Source organism: Malania oleifera, chromosome 10, assembly GCF_029873635.1.
Source record: "Malania oleifera isolate guangnan ecotype guangnan chromosome 10, ASM2987363v1, whole genome shotgun sequence".
In the NCBI taxonomy this organism is placed as follows: Eukaryota; Viridiplantae; Streptophyta; class Magnoliopsida; order Santalales; family Ximeniaceae; genus Malania; species Malania oleifera.
Genome location: NC_080426.1, coordinates 16455120 through 16474231, shown reverse-complemented (window position 1 = coordinate 16474231; position 19112 = coordinate 16455120). Strand labels below are relative to the sequence as shown.

The 19112-nt window shown below is 37.8% G+C and overlaps 1 protein-coding gene across 7 annotated transcripts in view; it reads right to left on the bottom strand.

Moving 5' to 3' along the window:
• Positions 1 to 2316: 2316 nt before the first annotated feature.
• LOC131165423 (uncharacterized) overlaps positions 2317 to 19112 on the bottom strand; it is an 86220-nt gene continuing 69424 nt past the window's right edge. For 2 of the 7 annotated variants that reach the window (XM_058123228.1, XM_058123231.1), the window contains 2 exons: positions 17537 to 18034; positions 2317 to 2652 (listed from right to left, as the gene is read on the bottom strand). In XM_058123228.1, the coding sequence (XP_057979211.1) occupies positions 17542 to 18034 (493 nt within the window). In that variant the 3' untranslated portion in view covers positions 2317 to 2652; positions 17537 to 17541. Of the gene's footprint in view, positions 2653 to 9852; positions 9916 to 16377; positions 16720 to 17536; positions 18035 to 18462; positions 18616 to 19112 lie in introns of those variants that run through there. The other 5 variants (XR_009139562.1, XR_009139561.1, XM_058123229.1 and 2 more) reach the window with 5 other exon arrangements.

Sequence of the window (19112 nt, the reverse complement as noted above, 5' to 3'; positions counted from 1 at the left end):
TTAAAAGATAAATAACTTTTGTTGTCGATCTCTCAGACATAAAACCAAATTTACTTTTTGAAATTTTCGTTTCTAATCTTATTTTATGTTCAATTAATCTTTCCCATATCCTTTATTCCTTGAGTGCAAGGGTTTGGGCTGCGAGGGAGATTATTCTTGTACTCTTCAATTACCTTTAGTAGACTTTTTCATCTCTCCTCTTTCTGTATTGTTGATTGCTGTTTTGATTTGCTAATGTAGCCTGGGGCAGTTGACTCTAAGAAGTGACATGAACAAGGATTAAAAGGAGTCATTCATTTTCACATTTTAGAGGTTTTGTACCTCCCAAGCAGTTTAGAATAGGAGAATTCATGAATCAGCAGGATCAGCAATTCATATTTGTCTTTGTATTTGCATAAACAATATACATTTTAAATCAAAACATTAATTGCATCAGCATGTATTTCCTGTGCTAGCATTTGGCCTCTTGCCCCATCACCAATGCTATTTTTTCTCTTAACTTTATAGTGAAGACATACTGTTTATATCGGCATAATGCAATTATTTTTGCACCTATCACCACTTTAGCTTTGAATAATGCGGATTTTTATACTTGTGATAGTGACATGTCTAATACCTATAGAAAATGATACGAAGTAAGAAATAATTTTTTTGTTTGCAGGAATAACGTAATTTGCTTCTTACCTTATTCAATAATTTGATAAATTCAGTTATGGCATCCTTTTAGAGATAGAGTAGCATAAAATAAAATCACTTTTACGATAGAGTAACATCAAATACTTCAATTTCAAGTAGTATCTTAAAAAAAGGATGTTCTCAAGTCACAAGATTCCCTGCTTTGCAAGGCAAGGGGGAGGGTCATCACAGTGTATGCAACTTGCAACCCAACCCCTACTTTTTTATGCAAAGAGGTCGTTTCCTTAGACTCAAACTCATGACCAATCCATCACTAAGGGGAAACATTACGTGGATCCAAGGCCCACCCTCAATTTAAAGCAATGTTTGCAAAAGAAAAAAAATACATTAGTATTTTTAGATTATAAAGAAGAAAACATATAATATTTTTGTGTCCTATTTTTTCTGAGTACATTTCCCTGGAGACATAGATTTCGTTCATTTTTGTGAAAGCACTGGTTTATGATGTCTGGTGGCAAGTAGCCAAAAGATAGTTGTATTCCCTAGAAGCCAATGAGTTGGCTAGGATATTTTTAATTTCTCTATATTACAATTAATCAATTAAAATAGTTATAATCAAATATAATCTTTGTTATATGAATCTAAGTCGAGAAGATAAATCTAAAGTAATTTAAGAACATTGCACTCATGCTTGTCAGCACTCAAGTCCTAAATGCTTGCAGTCTTACGGCTGCTAATTGCGCATTGACTATTCAAATAGAATAGCCCATGTCTGCTTCTTAGGGGTGATAAGTTTCAAGTCGCTTGCGTAAAAGGCGCCAACACAAACATTGAGATGCTTGTCAATTAGATACTCTTAGTCACAATTGTACGGATTATATCTAGACCTAAAACTTCATACCTGTGCTGTATTTCAACTGCTAAACTTTAATTAACCATGCATCTGCTTATGTTCTCATGAAACTGAAAAACACACCTGAATTTGATTTAGTTGTTCAAGTATGGGAATAGATGAGGGAGCAACATGGAATCTATCTCTCAGTAAAGAGAGAACTATGTCAATGATTATGATGTGGTTCAAAGAGATTTTTCCCAAGGTGAAAATAAGATCACAAAGGAGTTCCAAATCTCATGAAGAGTTGGACAGTATAAGTGGGACATGAATGAACCACGTGTTTAATAGTAATTCCACACCCTAATAGTTTTGTGCAGAGAGAGTGAGAGATAGAAGGAGCCATGACATGGTAGCTGTAGCAGAATAGTTCTTTATATTCACTCTAATTGAAATTACCCCTATGATGAAAGTCCTGATTTCATTATGAGAATTAGAAGGCGTTCCAAGTCAAATTTATTAAGAGTTCTAATTAAGCATTAATGGAGACTAATTTAATTATTCCTAGTACCAAATTAGAATGAACCTAAGAAAATCATACACAAGGAACTAAATAAAATAAAGAAGAGAAGAGAGGTTAAACACATATGATACAGGTGGGAGGATAAAAAAAATTGCAAATATAAAGAAGTTTCAAAATTAGTGACGAGGATTATGGTACCGAATCCCCCCCACTCAACTCTTTTTTTTTTTCCTCTCTTATTAATTCTTAAGGAAAGGCAGCCATAGCTCTCCTCTCTTCTCACTCTCTCTCTCTCTCTCTCTCTCAATTGTAACGCCTCAAAACTTCACTTAACATAATAACAATAATTCATTTATTCACATATAATAACACACTACCTCTGATACATTAAGTGTGACAACCCGAACCCAAAAGGGAATTCCGGGTACATTCTTTCCATAACATAATTTACATGCATACAACAAAAGCAAAAGATCATCCATTTCCTACATACCAGAGTACTATCTCACAACCGCTATATCTACCATACCCAAAATTCATATTACAACCCAAAACACCCAAAACATCTAATATAAACAGACCAGTGTCCCACCAACACTCACCCTCAGCGAAATTGTCTAAGTCCCGCTTTGGAGCTCTAAGACTCGATTTCCCGTAGGCCCTGAAAAGTTGATATAATTTATTGGGGTGAAACACTTCTTAGTAAAACGAAATAAATTATTATCAGTGTGTGACTAACAAGAGTTTCAATGAAATCAAATACATTCTTTAATTTACTTTATCAGACAAATATGACATTTGTATAATATAACCCACACCTATACAGTTGAAAATACACATTTTCCTTCATTATATAAATCGGCCCAGTAAACAACACCATTGACATAAATTCACATATATGAGTAAAAGAAACCCCCTTTTAGACAAACAACATCATCATGTAATAACCCCACATGATCGGGTTGTGCGATCCGAAAATTGGACTTAGCCTTGACTGACCTACCACCAAGCTAAGTCAATAAACCTTGTCTGGAAGTACAATTTGCCTACAGCAACCTGGTCTGGACTCTAGGAGGGTACAACAACTCTTCGCGGCCAAATTGACTTTCCATTACCAACACTACTGAGAACAATGTGATTGTACTAACTCATTCACTAGCTGCGGTACCGTGCTCTCAATACATTTGGTCCTTAGGATTCTTAAACCATATAATGCAATTTAAGTAATAAAACAGTATCATGTTTCCATTTTCTCAACATGCATCTCACATCAATAATTCTAACCATTCACAACACGGTATAAAACTGTCATTTCACATCTCGGTATAAAACTGTCATTCCACATCTCACAAATTTCGCCGCATTTTCAATATTTTCATAAATCAGTATAAATCACATTTTCACTATATAATACCATAACAATACTCATATTCAATTATGCAAATAAAATGAATTAATCTCATGCAACACGATTTGAATGTTTATTCGTAATATAGTAAATTACCCGAGGAAAATATATTTTTGCTGAAAACTAGGTTTGATCATCTCCATAATTTTATTTAATTCAAAATATATACTTTTAGGGAAACAAAGATGATTAACCTACTCACTTTGGTTTTTCCCAAATATGTATAGTAATCAAAACGTCAATTTCATATGCCCGAATCATCCAACAAATCATTTACAACATTCACGAGTCCATATACTCAAGTTTAATCAGTTCAAATTCTAGAAAAAGCTGACATAATCTATTCCCCTTACTTGTTCCTGAAAATACGCCTACCACGCTCATTGGAATGAACCCTAGGTTCCTTAATACAACGAGGAGAAGGCTGCTGGCAAGCCGAGGAGAAAGAGAGAGGTGATCAGAGGCCGTGCCGGAGCCCCGGGAGGCCTTAGAAAGGAGAGAGACGCGCGGAAGAGAGAGATGACCGGGAGAGTTGAAACTTTAGCGGAGGGAGGGAGGAGAAATGAAGGGAAATAAAATTAAAATGACTTAAGTGCTATATATAACATCTCAGCATGGGACGAAACCGTCTACGATTTTCCTGAAACCGTCGACGGTTTGGCCTTTAACCAAATCAAAACCTTCGTATCTCTTCCTCAAGACCTCTCGGTAATTGAAATCGTCGACGATTTTTCTGAAATTTATGAAACCGTCGACGGTTTGCCTGAGGCTTACAAAACCGTCGACGGTTTGGTGCTGTACCAAACCGGGTTCTTACTTCCTCCCCTCCTTATAAAAATTTCGTCCTCAAAATTTGTTAACTCATACTTAGCATCACTTCTGGAACTACCGAATTAATCATCCGACTCTAGGAAGAGTCGATGACCACGCACATAGCGGCCCCGTCCCAAATTTATTAATAATTCTCACTTATAGCAGAGGAATATTGTTGGTACAATTACGGTCTTTGGGAGATTACAAGTAGTCAAATAAAATTTTCCCAAAACTACTTAAAACACAAAACCTAAAACATAAAGATCTACAATCACTCAAACTTAACTAGACAACCTGCACAAAACAAATTACCTTCACAATCAAACTCTTACCTGAACAACTTCACTTACCTAATTCACGTTGGTCTTGTCGAATAACTGCAGGTACCTCTGGCATATCTTCTCTTCCAATTCCTATGAGGCTTCCTCAATTGCATGATTTCTCCAAAATACTTTTACCAACAGTATCCTCTTGGTACGCAACTCTTGCTCCTTTCAATCTAGGATCTGAACAGGTACTTCATCATATGATAAGGTGTCACTTCCAATGATTCATGGCTTATCACATGTGAAGGGTCTGGAACGTATTTTCCCAGTATAGACACGTGAAACATGTCATGGATCCTAGATAGGGCTGGGGGTAATGCTATCCTGTAGACAACTGGACCAAACCTCTCCAGAATCTCAAATGACCCAATATACCTAGGGCTCAGCTGACCCTTCTTCCCAAATCTCATAACCCCCTTTATTGGAGCGATCCTCAGAAATATCATAGCCCCTACATCAAAATCTAGCTCTCGTAGGCGAGTATCAGCAAAACTCTTCTGCCGATTCTGAGCCATTTTAATTCTATCCTGGATAAGCCTAATTTTCTCAGAAGTTTGTTGAATAATTTTTGGTCCCAACATCTGTTATTCGCCAACTTCATCCCAATACAGTGGAGATCGACACCTTCGACCATACAACACTTCATACAATGTCATCACAATACTGATCTGGTAATAACTATTATTGTAAGTGAAACCACTGTCGAAATCCAACACACACGCTTGCAACATATCCTCCAATATCTAGATTGTTCTCTCTGGCTGTCCATCATTTTGGGGGTGAAAGGATGTGCTAAAAGTCAGTTGAGATCCCAAAGCTCTCTATAAGTTATTCCAAAACTTGGAGGTGAACCGTGGGTCTCGATCTGATAAAATGGACACTGGTACGCCATGAAGTCTAACTATCTCCTACACATACAACTTTGTCAACCTATTCATGGAATAATTGACTTCGATTTGAACAAAATGCGCAGTCTTTGTAAAACGATCAACAACTACCTAGATAGCGTTTTTCCCATGAAGTGCCGGTGGTAACCCCGTGACGAAGTCCATCGAAATGTGCTCCCACTTCCACCTAGGAATGTGAAATGGTTGCAATGGCCCTGCTGGTTTCAAGTGTTTAGCTTTCACCTGCTGACACGTAAGACACTACTCCATGAATTGGGCAATTTCCCTCTTCATATTGTTCCACCAGATTGACTCTCGCAAATCCCGATACATTTTTGTGCTTCCTAGATGTACGGAATAACGAGAGCGGTGAGCCTCCTCCAGAATAGTCCTTTTAATCTCTGCGTCATTAGGCACACATAGTCGGGCATGAAACCTTAGAACTCCTTTATCTGAGATATCAAAATATGCTCTCAATCCACTCTATAATTTACCCTCAATCTTTACCAATTCTGCATCTTTCATCTGAGCGGTCTTAATCTTTTCCAACAAGGACAGTTGGAGTACCAGACTAGTAATGTACGCCTGGTAATTCCCTTCCACAATTTCCACACCAAACTTTTCCAAATTCATCCTAATTTGATGTGAGCTACCACTGTTGAGACTGACGCATTCACTAATTTCTGACTCAAAGCATTAACTATCACATTAGCTTTCCCTGAGTGGTAATTGATGGTGCAGTCATAGTCCTTTATTAGTCCAAGTCATCTTCTTTATATCATATTTAGCTCCTTTTGTGTGAAAATGTATTTAAGGCTTTTATGATCTGTGAAAATTTCACACCTTTCACCGTATAAATAGTGTCTCTAGATTTTCAATGCAAAAACCATTGCTACCAACTCCAAGTCCTTTTGTGTGAAAATATATTTAAGGCTTTTATAATCTATGAAAATTTCACACATTTCACCGTATAAATAGTGTCTCTAGATTTTCAATGCAAAAACCATTGCTGCTAACTCCAAGTCGTGCGTAGGATAATTCTTCTTGTACTTCTTAAGCTACCGAGAAGCATATGCAACAAACTTTCCCCATTGCATTAGTACGCACCCAAGCCCTTTTTGAGACGCATCACTATAAATCACAAAATCCCCTTCTCCTAAAGAAATTGTCAGTACTGGCATAGTGATGAGTCGCTGCTTTAATTCCTGAAAGTTTTGTTCACATTCATATCTTACATTCTTCCTACTCAACTTTGTCAGAGGGTCTGATAACTTAGAAAAACCTTCTACGAATTGGCGATAATATCCTACCAAACCCAAGAAACTTCTGACCTCATGGACATTCTTCGGTCTTGCCCAATCCACCACTGCTTTTATCTTACTTCGGTCCACAGAAATACCACCCCCGAAAATCATGTGCCTTAGGAATGCAACTTTTCCCAGTAAGAACTCACATTTCTTGAATTTAGCATACAATCTTCTTTCCCTCAATACCTGGAGTACCATCCTCAAATGATCCTCATGTTCCTCGGGACTCTTTGAATATACCAGAATATCATCAATAAATATTATCACAAATTGGTCCAAATATTTATGGAATACTCTGTTCATGACGTCTATAAATGCAGTCGGAGCATTAGTCAATCCGAAAGGCATAACTAAGAATTCATAATGGTCATATCTAGTTCGGAAGGCAATCTTTGGAACATCCTCTACCTTGGCCTTCACTTGATGTTACTCGGATCGGAGATCAATCTTAGAGAAAACTTGTGTTCCCTAGAGTTGGTCAAACAAATCATCTATACGAGGAAGTGGATACCTGTTCTCAATGGTCACCTTGTTTATTTCCCAGTAGTCAATACACATCCTCGTCGACTCATCTTTCTTCTTCACGAACAATACTGGTGTTCCCCACGGTACTAGGTCTGATGAACCTCTTGTCCAATAACTCTTGTAAATGTTCCTTTAATTCTGCTGGAACCATTCTATATAGAGCCTTAGAAATCAGCGCTGTTCCCGGAGATAGGTCGATAGTAAACTCCACCTCACACTCAGGAGGTAACCTCGGTAAATCCTCTGAAAACACGTTAGGAAATTCCCTTACTATCGGTATATTCTCAAGTCTTAATTTTCCTTTTAGTGCTTCCTTCACACAAGCTAGGTACCCCTGACATGCTTTCAAGAGTAGCCTTTTAGCCTGCATGGCTGACAGTATTTGTGTTGAGGCGCACAAGAATGCCCCAACAAATTCGTATTCTTGCTCCCTTAGAGGTCTGAACATTACCTCTTTCTTGTAACAGTCAATATTGGCATAACTGGAAGCTAGTCAGTCCATCCCCAGAATCACCTCAAACCTATGCATGTCAAGGACTACCAGATTAGCCGGTAGCGTCCTTCCTTGAATACTGATTGGATAATCTTTAAGTATTCTCCTACATACCACTACGGTTCCTGTCGGTGTAGGCACCAATAGATCGACATCCAATAGCTGAGCTTCTACTCCACATAGTTTGATAAACTCCTGAGCTATAAATGAATGTGTCGCCCCTGAAACAAACAATACAATAGCTTTATGTGAAAAAATTAAAATAGTACCTGTCACCACGTCACCGGTGTCCTCCGCATCTTTTGGCGTAAGCGAATACACCCGCACCTGGGCGGTATTCCTCTAGTAGCCACCTCGGGGTGCCTAATTGTGTCCCTAGAATTGATTAGGTGTGGGCGCATCCCTAGGCGATGCACGACAGCCTCGTGCCATGTGGCCAGGTCTACTACATCGATAATAGGCAATCGTTCTAGCCCAGCATTCACCCCAATGCCTCTAATAACACCTGGGACAAGGAGGGCGTGATGGATTTCCTTAAGGAGCTTGGTGTCCCACTTCCCGTCGCTGGCCCGCATTGTTGCTATTTTTCTTCCACAGACCATGGCTGGTACCAGCTTGAAAACCAAGAGGCATGAGCCTCTTCCTCTGATTTAATAGCCCCATGCTCCTCTGCAGACTGGTCTCCAACACGATGACTTTATCCACCAACTCTGAGAAGTCCTCGACCTGAAACACCACTACCTGCTCGTAGATTCCCTATCTTAGACCTTTCTCAAACCTCCGCGCTTTCTTTGGCTTATCTGGAACCATGTAGGGGGCGAAACGAGACAATTCCACAAACTTGGCCGCATACTACTATACGGTCAAGTGCCCCTGAGTCAGATTCATAAACCCCTTCGCCTTAGCTTCTGTGGTGGAAGCGGGGAAGTATCTGTCAAAGAAAACTTCTTTAAAACGGCCCCAGGTCATAGCTGCGAGTCCTGACCTCTGTTCTTCAATCATTTTTATTGCTCTCCACCATCGCTTAGCCTCCCTAATTAACTTAAAAGTGGCGTACTGAACCCTCTGTTCATCTGTGCAGTGCAGGACGGCTAGTAGCTCTTCAATCTCCTGAATCCAGTCCTCTGCTGCGATCGGGTTAGCTCCTCCTGCAAACAATAGCAGATTCATATGAGTAAACTGTTCGATGGTGCAGCCCTGGTCTGCAAGTGGGTAGTTCTGCCCTCTAGAGTCCCGCCTAATATCCATCATAACCTGTCGGGCTAAACCTCGAAGCACCATAGAGGTATCAATATCATCCTCACTGAAAGCCCCCAAATTATTACTCCCTCCAGCATCCACGTTCTTATCTCTAGGATCCATCCTAAAAATAGGACGAAAAATAATTTCCTTAGAATCTTATTGTCAAAATACGACAAGTACAACTAATTAGCTAAAACTATAGAATTCATTACATTCTCGTACTAAAATACTTACGACTTTTCCAGATGAACTTTTCCCGCACAAATAAACCATTTGACCTCCAAACTCCCAAGTTAGGGTTCAACCTTACCGCTCAAAAACAAAATTGTCGATGGTTTGCCATGATTATTCTAACACCGTCGCCTTAGGAAAATCACAGAAGACCATCAAGGGATTTGTTATAAGACAAAATCTCAAAATCTCAGGTACTCTACTCACTATCCATCCTATACCTGACCCACTTTATAACACCTAGACTACCCATTCTTACTCTCATCACTACTTCCTATACTTTGGTAGTATTATCCTCTAAAATCTGCAGAACCTATCTACCTAAGCTCTGATACCACAATTGTAACGCCCCAAAACTTCACTTAACATAATAACAATAATTCATTTATTCACATATAATAACACACTACCTCTGATACCATAAGTGTGACAACTCGAACCCAAAATGGGGTTCCAGGTACATTCTCTCCATAATATAATTTACATGCATACAGCAGAAGCAAAAGACCATCCATTTCCTACGTACTAGAGTACTATCTCACAACCATTATATCTACCATGCCCAAAATTCATATTACAACCCAGAACACCCAAAACATCATATAAACAGACCAGTGTCCGACCAACACTCACCCTCAGCGAGATCGTCTAAGTCCCACTGTGGAGCTCTTAGGCTCAATTTCTTGTAGGTCCTGAAAATTTGATATAATTTATTGGGGTGAGACACTTCTCAATAAGACGTAATAGATTATTAAAAGTATATGACTAACATGAGTTTCAATGAAATCAAACACATTCTTTAATTTACCTTATCAGACAAATATGACATTTGTATAATATAACTTACACCTATACAATTGAAAATACACATTTTCCTTCACAATATAAATCGGCTCAGTAAACAAAACCATTTACATAAATTCACATATATGAGTAGAAGAAAAACCCACTTTTGGACAAACAACATCATCATGTAATAATCCCACATGTCCGAAGACTGGACTTAGCCTTGGCTGGCCTACCACCAAGCTAAGTCAATAAACCTTGCCTACAAGTATGATTTGTCTACCGCAACCTGGTTCGGACTCTAGGAGGGTACAACAACTCTTCGCGGCCAAATCGACTTTCCATTACCAACACTTCTCATAACAGTGTGACTGCACTAACTCATTCAATGGCTATGGTACCGTGCTCTCAATACATTTGATCCTCATGATTCTTAAACCATATAATACAATTTAAGTAATAAAACAGTATCATGTTTCCATTTTCTCAACATGCATCTCACATCAGTATTTCCAACCATTCATAACACGGCATAAAACCGTCATTTCACATCCCGGTATAAAACTGTCATTTCACATCTCGGTATAAAACTGTTATTCCACATCTCACAAATTTCGCCGCATTTCCAATATTTTCATAAATCAATATAAATCACATTTTCACTATATAATACCATAATAATACTCAGATTCAATTATGCAAATAAAATGAATTAATGTTATGCCACACAATTTGAATGTTAATTCGTAATACGATAAACTGCCCGAGAAAAATATTTTTTTGCTGAAAACTAGGTTTGATCATCTCCATAATTTTATTTAATTCAAAATATATACTTTTCAGGAAACAAAGATGATTAACCTACTCACTTTAGTTTTTCCCAAATACGTATAATAATCAAAACGTCAATTTTATATGCCTGAATCATCCAGAAAATCATTTACAGCATTCAGGAGTCCATATACTCAAGTTTAATTGGTTCAAATTCAAGAAAAAGCTAACATAATCTATTCCCCTTACTTGTTCCTGAAAATACGCCTACCACGCTCGTTGGAATGAACCCCAGGTTCCTTAATACGACGAGGAGAAGGCCGTCAGCAAGCCGAGGAGAAAGAGAGAGGTGACCGAAGGCCATGCCGGAGCCCTGGGAGGCCTTACAAAGGAGAGAAACATGCGGGAGAGAGAGAGATGACCGGGAGAGTTGAAACCCTAGCGGAGGGAGAGAGGAGAAATGAAGGGAAATAAAATTAAAATGACTTAAGTGCTATTTATAACATCTTAGCTCGGGACGAAATCGTCGACGATTTCCTAAAACTGTTGACGATTTGGCCTTTAACCAAACCAAAACCTTCGTATCTCTTCCTCAAGACCTCTCGATAGTTTGAAATCGTCAACGATTTTTCTGAGATTTCTGAAACCGTCGACGGTTTGGTCTCAAACCAAACCTTTCCTGATAAAATCGTCGACGGTTTGCCTGAGGCTTACAAAACCGTCGACAGTTGGGTGTTGTACCAAACCGGGTTCCTACTCTCTCTCTCTCTCTCTCTCTCTCAAAAGAGTAAGAGGATTGTGTACACTCAGAAGCTTGTTTGTTGCATTTGTCTCATGTGGATATGCTTAAAGGCTTAGTGTCATGGTCTCACATCGAATGTGTACTAGGAAGATCTTGGGCTTATAAGGATGGTTTGGACTCCAGCTAAGTGAGGCGCCTTTTATAGGACAAACCCATGAGGCCAATGGGCCAAAGCGAACAATACTTCACCGGAGTTGGGTCCAGGACCGTTACATTTGACATCAGAGTTACCCTGGTGGTACTATCATGTGGGTGGATCCTACACAGAGATGTAAGCAACTCCGATGATGGCGCCAGAGATTGGATGGAAGAGTTTGTCATAGTCCCACATCGGATGTGTACAAGGGAGATATTGAGCTTATAAGGATGGTTTGGATTCCAACTATTTGGGGCGCTTTTTACAAGACAAATCCAAGAGGCCAGTGGGCCAAAGTGGACAATACCTCATCGGAGTTGGATCCAAGACCATTACACTTAGCATTTATACGACTTAGTGAATAATTGGGTAAAATGGAAGACTTAATGTCAATTATAGGTTTCTCCCTCTATTTATAATATATGACAAGTACAATACCAATGACCATAATATCCTTACTATCTCACACTTACTAACATAACTCTTAACACATACTAATAATGCTAAATGATGAAATAACCATTAACACTAAGCATATATGTCATATGTTCTTAGCTTGTTACAAATGAATTTCACATGAGCACCTCCCAATGTTGTAGTGAATAAATCAGCAAGCTAAAAGTGGTTGTAATAAGCTTCTATACAAGTTTCTTTTGAACAAAATGGCAATAAAATTCAATGTGCTTTGTGCGCTCATGCAAGAGCAAGTTAGAGGCAATATGAATAATAATCAATTATCAAACATCAGATCTATAGGCTAAGAATGTGGAAAACCCAGTTCTTCAAACATGTTCTTCAACCAAACTAGTTCACCTATAGTGTGAGTCATAGCCCTATATTCTAGTTCAACACTTGACCTGATCACCACAGTTTGTTTAATACTCTTCCAAGAAACCAAATTACCACCAACAAAGATGCAATACCCAGTTGTAGATCTTCGATCAGAAGGCAACCTCGCCCAATCGGCATTTATACATCCCTAAATATGAGTGTGACCCTAATCTAGATATAAGAGACCTTTCTTCAACTACCACAGTTTCAACCAAGCTAGTTCACCTATAGTGTGAGTCATATCCCTACATTCTAATTCAGCACTTGACCTAACCACCACAGTTTGTAATACTCTTCCAAGAAACCAAATTACCACCAACAAAGATGCAGTACCTAGTTGTAGATCTTCGATCGAAAGGCGACCTCGCCCAATTTGCATTTGTACATCCCTAAACATGGGTGTGACCCCGATCCTGATATAAGAGACCTTTCCTAGGTGCAACTTTAAGGTATCTCAAAATGCAAATTACTACATCCGAGTAACTTGTTCTCGGAGAATCGAGAAGATATATTTGGTCAAGTGACTGTGAGATAATTCAATTTTCTAAGAAGTCTTCGATACCATCCTGGGTTAGGACAGAAATCACCCCTATTTGACACTACCATATTGTTGGGATCCATGGGTAGGGGTGAGCATAATTCAATTAAAACTGAATTAATCGATTAAATTCAGTCGGCTAGGGTCGGCTAAAAATTTATTCGGTTCGGTTCAGTTTTCATTTTCATTGAATTTTGATTTTTGGTTTTCGGTTCGATTTTGGGGTTCGATTAATTTGGTTAACCAAATTAACCAAATAGTATAAATTAATAATAAATAATTATATGTATTATATATTAAAATATTAAATCGGTTAACCTATTTAACAATCAAAATTCGGTTCAGTCAATTCGGTCGATTTTGCGTTCAGTTAAATATGGAATTTCGGTCAGTTTGGTCAATTATATTTTTTAACCGAAATTTTTTGGTTAATTTGGTTAAATTCAGTTTTAAGTTCAGTTAAATCGATCAGTTCAGTCAATGAGATTTTTTAACCGAAATTTTTTGATTAATTTAGTTATTTTTTTTGGTTAATTCGGTCGACCGAATGCTCACCCCATGGGATTAATAGGTTTGGATTCCAACATCTCAGTCTCATCTAAAAGATCAAGAACGTACTTTCTTGTGACAAGACTTTCCATCGAGATTTTTCAATGCTTCTATAGCTAAGACGTACTTCAATAGTCCCAAATCCTTGGTTTGAAATTTAGCTTGTATAAAAACTTTAGATACTAGATGCCTTGAACATCATCTTACAATAAGCAAAGCCCAGCCAAATGGAGTAGTATGATAAAATTAAAAAAAGATCCAATGCGCACTGTTAAGGCCATACTCAAGTATGGCAACACTAAAACGACCAAGTTATGCTCTTGGAGACTATTTTAAATCGTATATTTCTTGAGCCGACATACTAAGCCTGACTCCCCTTAAGGAACAAACCCAAGTGGTCGCACTATATAAACCTCCTCCTGAGGATCACCAAGTAAGCAAGCATTCTTCACATCTATTGATGTAGAGGCCATCGACAAGTAGTAGCTAAGGAAATGAATGAACATACTGAAGCAAGTTCATACACTTGAGTATATTCCTTAACAACAAGGCGAGCCTTCAATCAAGTCATAAAACCATCTAGATTGACCTCCATAGTATACACCCAAAGGCAATCAATCATTGCATTCCTTTACCCATAATGGGACAAGGCTTTAGGAATAAATTTTGGGAGAGCAACTGAAGATGAAGTACTAACAAAATAGTAATATGAGGGTTACAAGAAATCATAACAAAATTAGAGATTGGATATTGGATACAACTACATTCACCTATTCGAACAATAATGAGAGTATCAACATCTTGGGTAATAGGTTAATTTGACAAGGGAACAAAAGGCATAGAAGTGAAAACCAGATGAGGTTCTCCTCCCTTCAGTCATCAAGTGTATATTTGAAAATTGGGATTATCCAAGCAGTGAGGACTCAAACTAGATGAAGATGTAGGAGGATTAGGCATAGATATTATGTTAGGATCTAGAAGGTAAGGCAGAGGAAGGGACTCATTAAGGTCAACATAACTCAAGGAATCAAAGTAGTATGGTGTAGACTTAAAAAAATGTGACATTAGCAAAGACAAAGAATCGATGTAAAGTAGGGAAATGTGACATTAGCAGAGACAAAGAATCGATTTAAAGTAGGGCTATAACATCGATATCTCTTTTGAGTATAGGAATACCCCAAATTGGTAGCACAAGGATCCAACTTACCTGTTCCTGAAGTTAATTGATGGACAAAAGACACAAACAAATATATGAGGAGGAAGAGAACAAAAGAGCCTTAGGGCAAACAACTAAATATGGGATTTTACCACCAAGGATAAAGGATGTCATTTTATTAATAAGAGAGCAAGTAGTAAGCACGACATCATTCCAAAAAGACTTTGGGGACATTCATTGCTACAATAGGGTACAAGTAACTTCGAGAATATATTTGTTTTTTCCATTTTGCAACTCCATTTTGTTGCGGAGTATGGGAACAAGATGACTAATGGATCATACCAAAATCAATCATAGAGGTACTGAATTGTGTACTGAAGTACTGGCATATCAAACTAAGTCTTTATTTGAGAATAGAAGTTACAAAGGATGTTGAACAACTCAAAAAGAACTTTCACCAAATGCAACCAAGTCATTCTGGAATAGTCATCAACAAATGTACAAATAACCGAAACCCCAATTTCCACGTGACACGACTAAACCCCAAACATCATAAAGGACAAGCATGAAAGGACCATTTGCCCGTTTGTTGACCTGTGAAGCAAAGAAAACACAACAATGTTTTCCCAACTGAAAAGACTCACGCTCAAGGCTAGACACAAAACTCAAGGTAGGAACCAGTTGTTTCAATTTGTCCAAGGATGGATGACCAAGGCAACGATGGATTTGAAGTGGTGTAGTGGCGACTGTGCAGGAAATGGGAGTAGAGAGCAACTCAAAGTAGTAACGTACACAAGCCTCACATTATGTGTCAATTGTCTTCCTCATCTTCATATCTCAAATGACCACAAAATTAGGAAAGAAGATTATAAAACAATTTAGTGCCTTTCTAAGCTTAACTAACATGAGATTGGAAGGGGACTTAGGGATGCACAAAACACAAGAAAGAGATATGAAGGGAGTAGGATTTATAGTTCCTATCCCCTCAGTTGTAGTTGTGGACACAACAAGAAGGGAAACTTGAGGTAGATTTTTAGGATACTAGAGGGCGGAAAAAAAAATTGGTTACACGTCACATGGTCAATAACAACAAAGTCAATAATCCAAGGACTAGTGGGAGAGATACCAGATGATATACAAACTGTAGGATTACCCTTTTGAGGAAAAGATGAAATGTGATGAGATGTTTGATACTATAGGAATCTAGAAAACTCTTCCTTCAAGACAGTTATAGCACACTGTTCACTTAAACAAGTGCTTGATGGTGGACGGACACTTTTGGGATTTGGGAACTCCATCCTAGAGCATATACAACTTCTATACAGTAGCAATAAGAAATACACAGCAAACAACATCCTCCTCGAATTCATGAACACCATCCCAGCACACAAGTTCGACAACCAGAGCAAACCACAAGTCCATGATGAAAAAAATAAAAATGAATCAAGAACAAAGAAGTACCAAGCTTTCAGGCCTCAATGAACTCAATAAACATTGACCCACAGCATCGTGCATTAGCAAACATTCCAAGAATGCTGCAAATGAGCAACTAAAAAAGGTACCTTTGCACAAAAAAGATGACAAACCTGGTATTATGGTGTAGGGAAAGATTCAAGACATATTAGAGCAAATAAATGGCTGCTCAAAAGACTCTCACATGCTGGTGTGCCAGTGCATGAGGTCGGCACTTCCAGCTTTCATCCTACACATGGCGGCGCATGGAGGTTCCTCTGGCTATGAAATTTTTGCATGCTGGCAAATTGGCAGGTTCTGTGGCTTGCTATGTGGTTAGTTTGGCAAAACATGAGATCTTTCTTGAGGTTTTGAAGCGAACAGCAGCATCCAGGATTTTCCCAGGGACTGCGGTGCAGCTTTTTCTAGCAACTCCTGAACCTGCTCCCGGACATTGATGATGCTGATGATCCTTCTACAGCAGCACATTTGTGTGGTATAATGATGTTTGGTATAATGATGTTTAGGGTTTTAGCAGAGGTCATGCAATTAGGGTTTAGGTCAGATCTTGCTCTGATACATATTGAATGATTAAGTAAAATGGAGGACATAACAGCAATGATAGGTCTCTCCCCCTATTTATAATATATGTCAAATACAATACCACTTACCATAATACCTAATTCACACATTAGTATAATGCTAAATGACCAAATGACCATCTACACGGCTATTGAAAGAGAAGCTGAAAGAACTCAATTGAATACAGACGGTGTCTGTCTTTTTAGTAATAGGTTTTTCATAGTTCTATATTTTATTTGATGTTGCGTTTGCATGCATCACCTTCTTACACATACTTGGTTATTGAGCTTGCATGATTGCATTAGCGGGATGCAGTGTTTTTTTTTCACTCAAAAATTCTGGTTTACATCACCAACAATTGGGCACAAAACAATTCTTAATGTCATAAAATTGCAGCGTTCTGGGTGCAAATTTTTTTGTTTGAATTCTGACTGCTAATTATGTTAATCTACGAGTCTCTGATAAAATTTTGGTTGAAAATTATTATTAATCTATGTCATATTTCTATTGATCTGTCAGATTTTAGAAAAAATAAAAGGCATATATTAATGTTTTAAGTGTGTTGTATCATTTCTTTTTAAAACATAGGGATATTTTTGCCACAATGATTTATACTACTCGTACAGATTAACTTTCTGAACAGTATTCATACCATAAAACAACTTTATTGAATATGTGGCAGAGATAAATAATTTGCAGCATGAATGTACCTTTTTCACTGGATTTTTCTGGAAAAAAGTTGCAGTTTGTCTTTGCTTATGCAACCAAGCAAGCCTGAAACCCCATAATGTGCATATTTCACATCAAGAATGGGATGCTGATGTGGTTTAAGATTCTGTGTGACATTCAAACTTGGCAACTCGGCCAGTCTCAATCCATGTGTTAGTTCATCCCCATACGCAAATAATGGATAGCGATTCTCCACATTTATAATGGTAGACTTCGTCATTTGAACATCACCTACACAAGCGGGTGCAGATCCCAATTTATGGTAAAAGCTACCAGCCACCCGCTTGAGATGTACTTGAGATCCCAGTATACCTTGTTCAAGAACAGCATCTGAATGAGGACGTGAAGATAGAGAAGTCACAGTTCCAGTGGAGGCCTGTACTTTGGGACGATATGAAACAACAATGTCATCACTAGAAGCATTATAAGCAAGTGATGTACAAATGCCTTGATTCTCCAGTCCAGGAACCAGAAATGGCCTTCAGGTAACAAGATAAGTAATTAGTTAATTTTGGGTTACAAGTGTTAACAATATATTTACTTGTTTATATTGAACATAAGCAAGTGTCCAATAATGGAGATGTTATTGCTAAAGCTGTATTTGTTGCTTCCAAAGCTCCAGTAATAACATTTCCATCACACATATAAGAATTATGATAAGTTTTCTTTTACTACTTCTATTACTTCTCTTTCATGCGCAAGACACAGAACAAGGAGGAAAGTTTTGACGTCGATAACTGATACAACACTAAGGGTTCACAACAAAAGAAAACTTAAGCATGCAGCAGTCTCAATGTTCAAAGATAAAGGGCAGACATCTAATAAGTAGTATTAACAAGGTATATAGAGTAAACTCAGAAATGACGATACTCCAATTAGAGTCAAAATGATTGATAGTGTCATGCACAAATACATATGAGACGTATAAACCCTAGAAGTGAAGTACAAGAGGTAAAAGAGCATCTTATAAACACACATTAGCTAATTGCCACATATTGTCATTTTAGCATCCAAATAACATCATTTTGTGCATAAGAGAAGTCCACGGTCCACTGCAAACCTATATCAGTTAATTAAATCAATTTACTAAATCAAATTAGAACTATGAAACTCATTGTGAAAGTTCATGAAAATGTAAAAAACTATAAAGATAAAATGAACAAAACAAAAAATTTAAATACAACGTCTATTACGCAAGGCTCCCACACCATATATCTAATCTTCACATTTGGAGAGATTCCATCCACGACTCGTAAAGTTTGGAAACTATACACTAAATATTTAAACAATAAATATGTTTTCTGAACAGGGTTTGGTAACAATAGATTTAATTTAACAACAAATAATACTACTAAATATGATAATATGAATTTACCTTTTATTAAGAAAAATAGATGCACATTATTTTAATATGATATTGTGCTTATGGAAAAATATTCAATCCTTAAAGGTGGTGAGAATTGGGGTAAGGATCTGATATTGGTAGTTTATATTATATTCAAGATATAGAAACATGAAGCAACGTGAGATAAAGGAAATATAATTTTAAAAGAACTA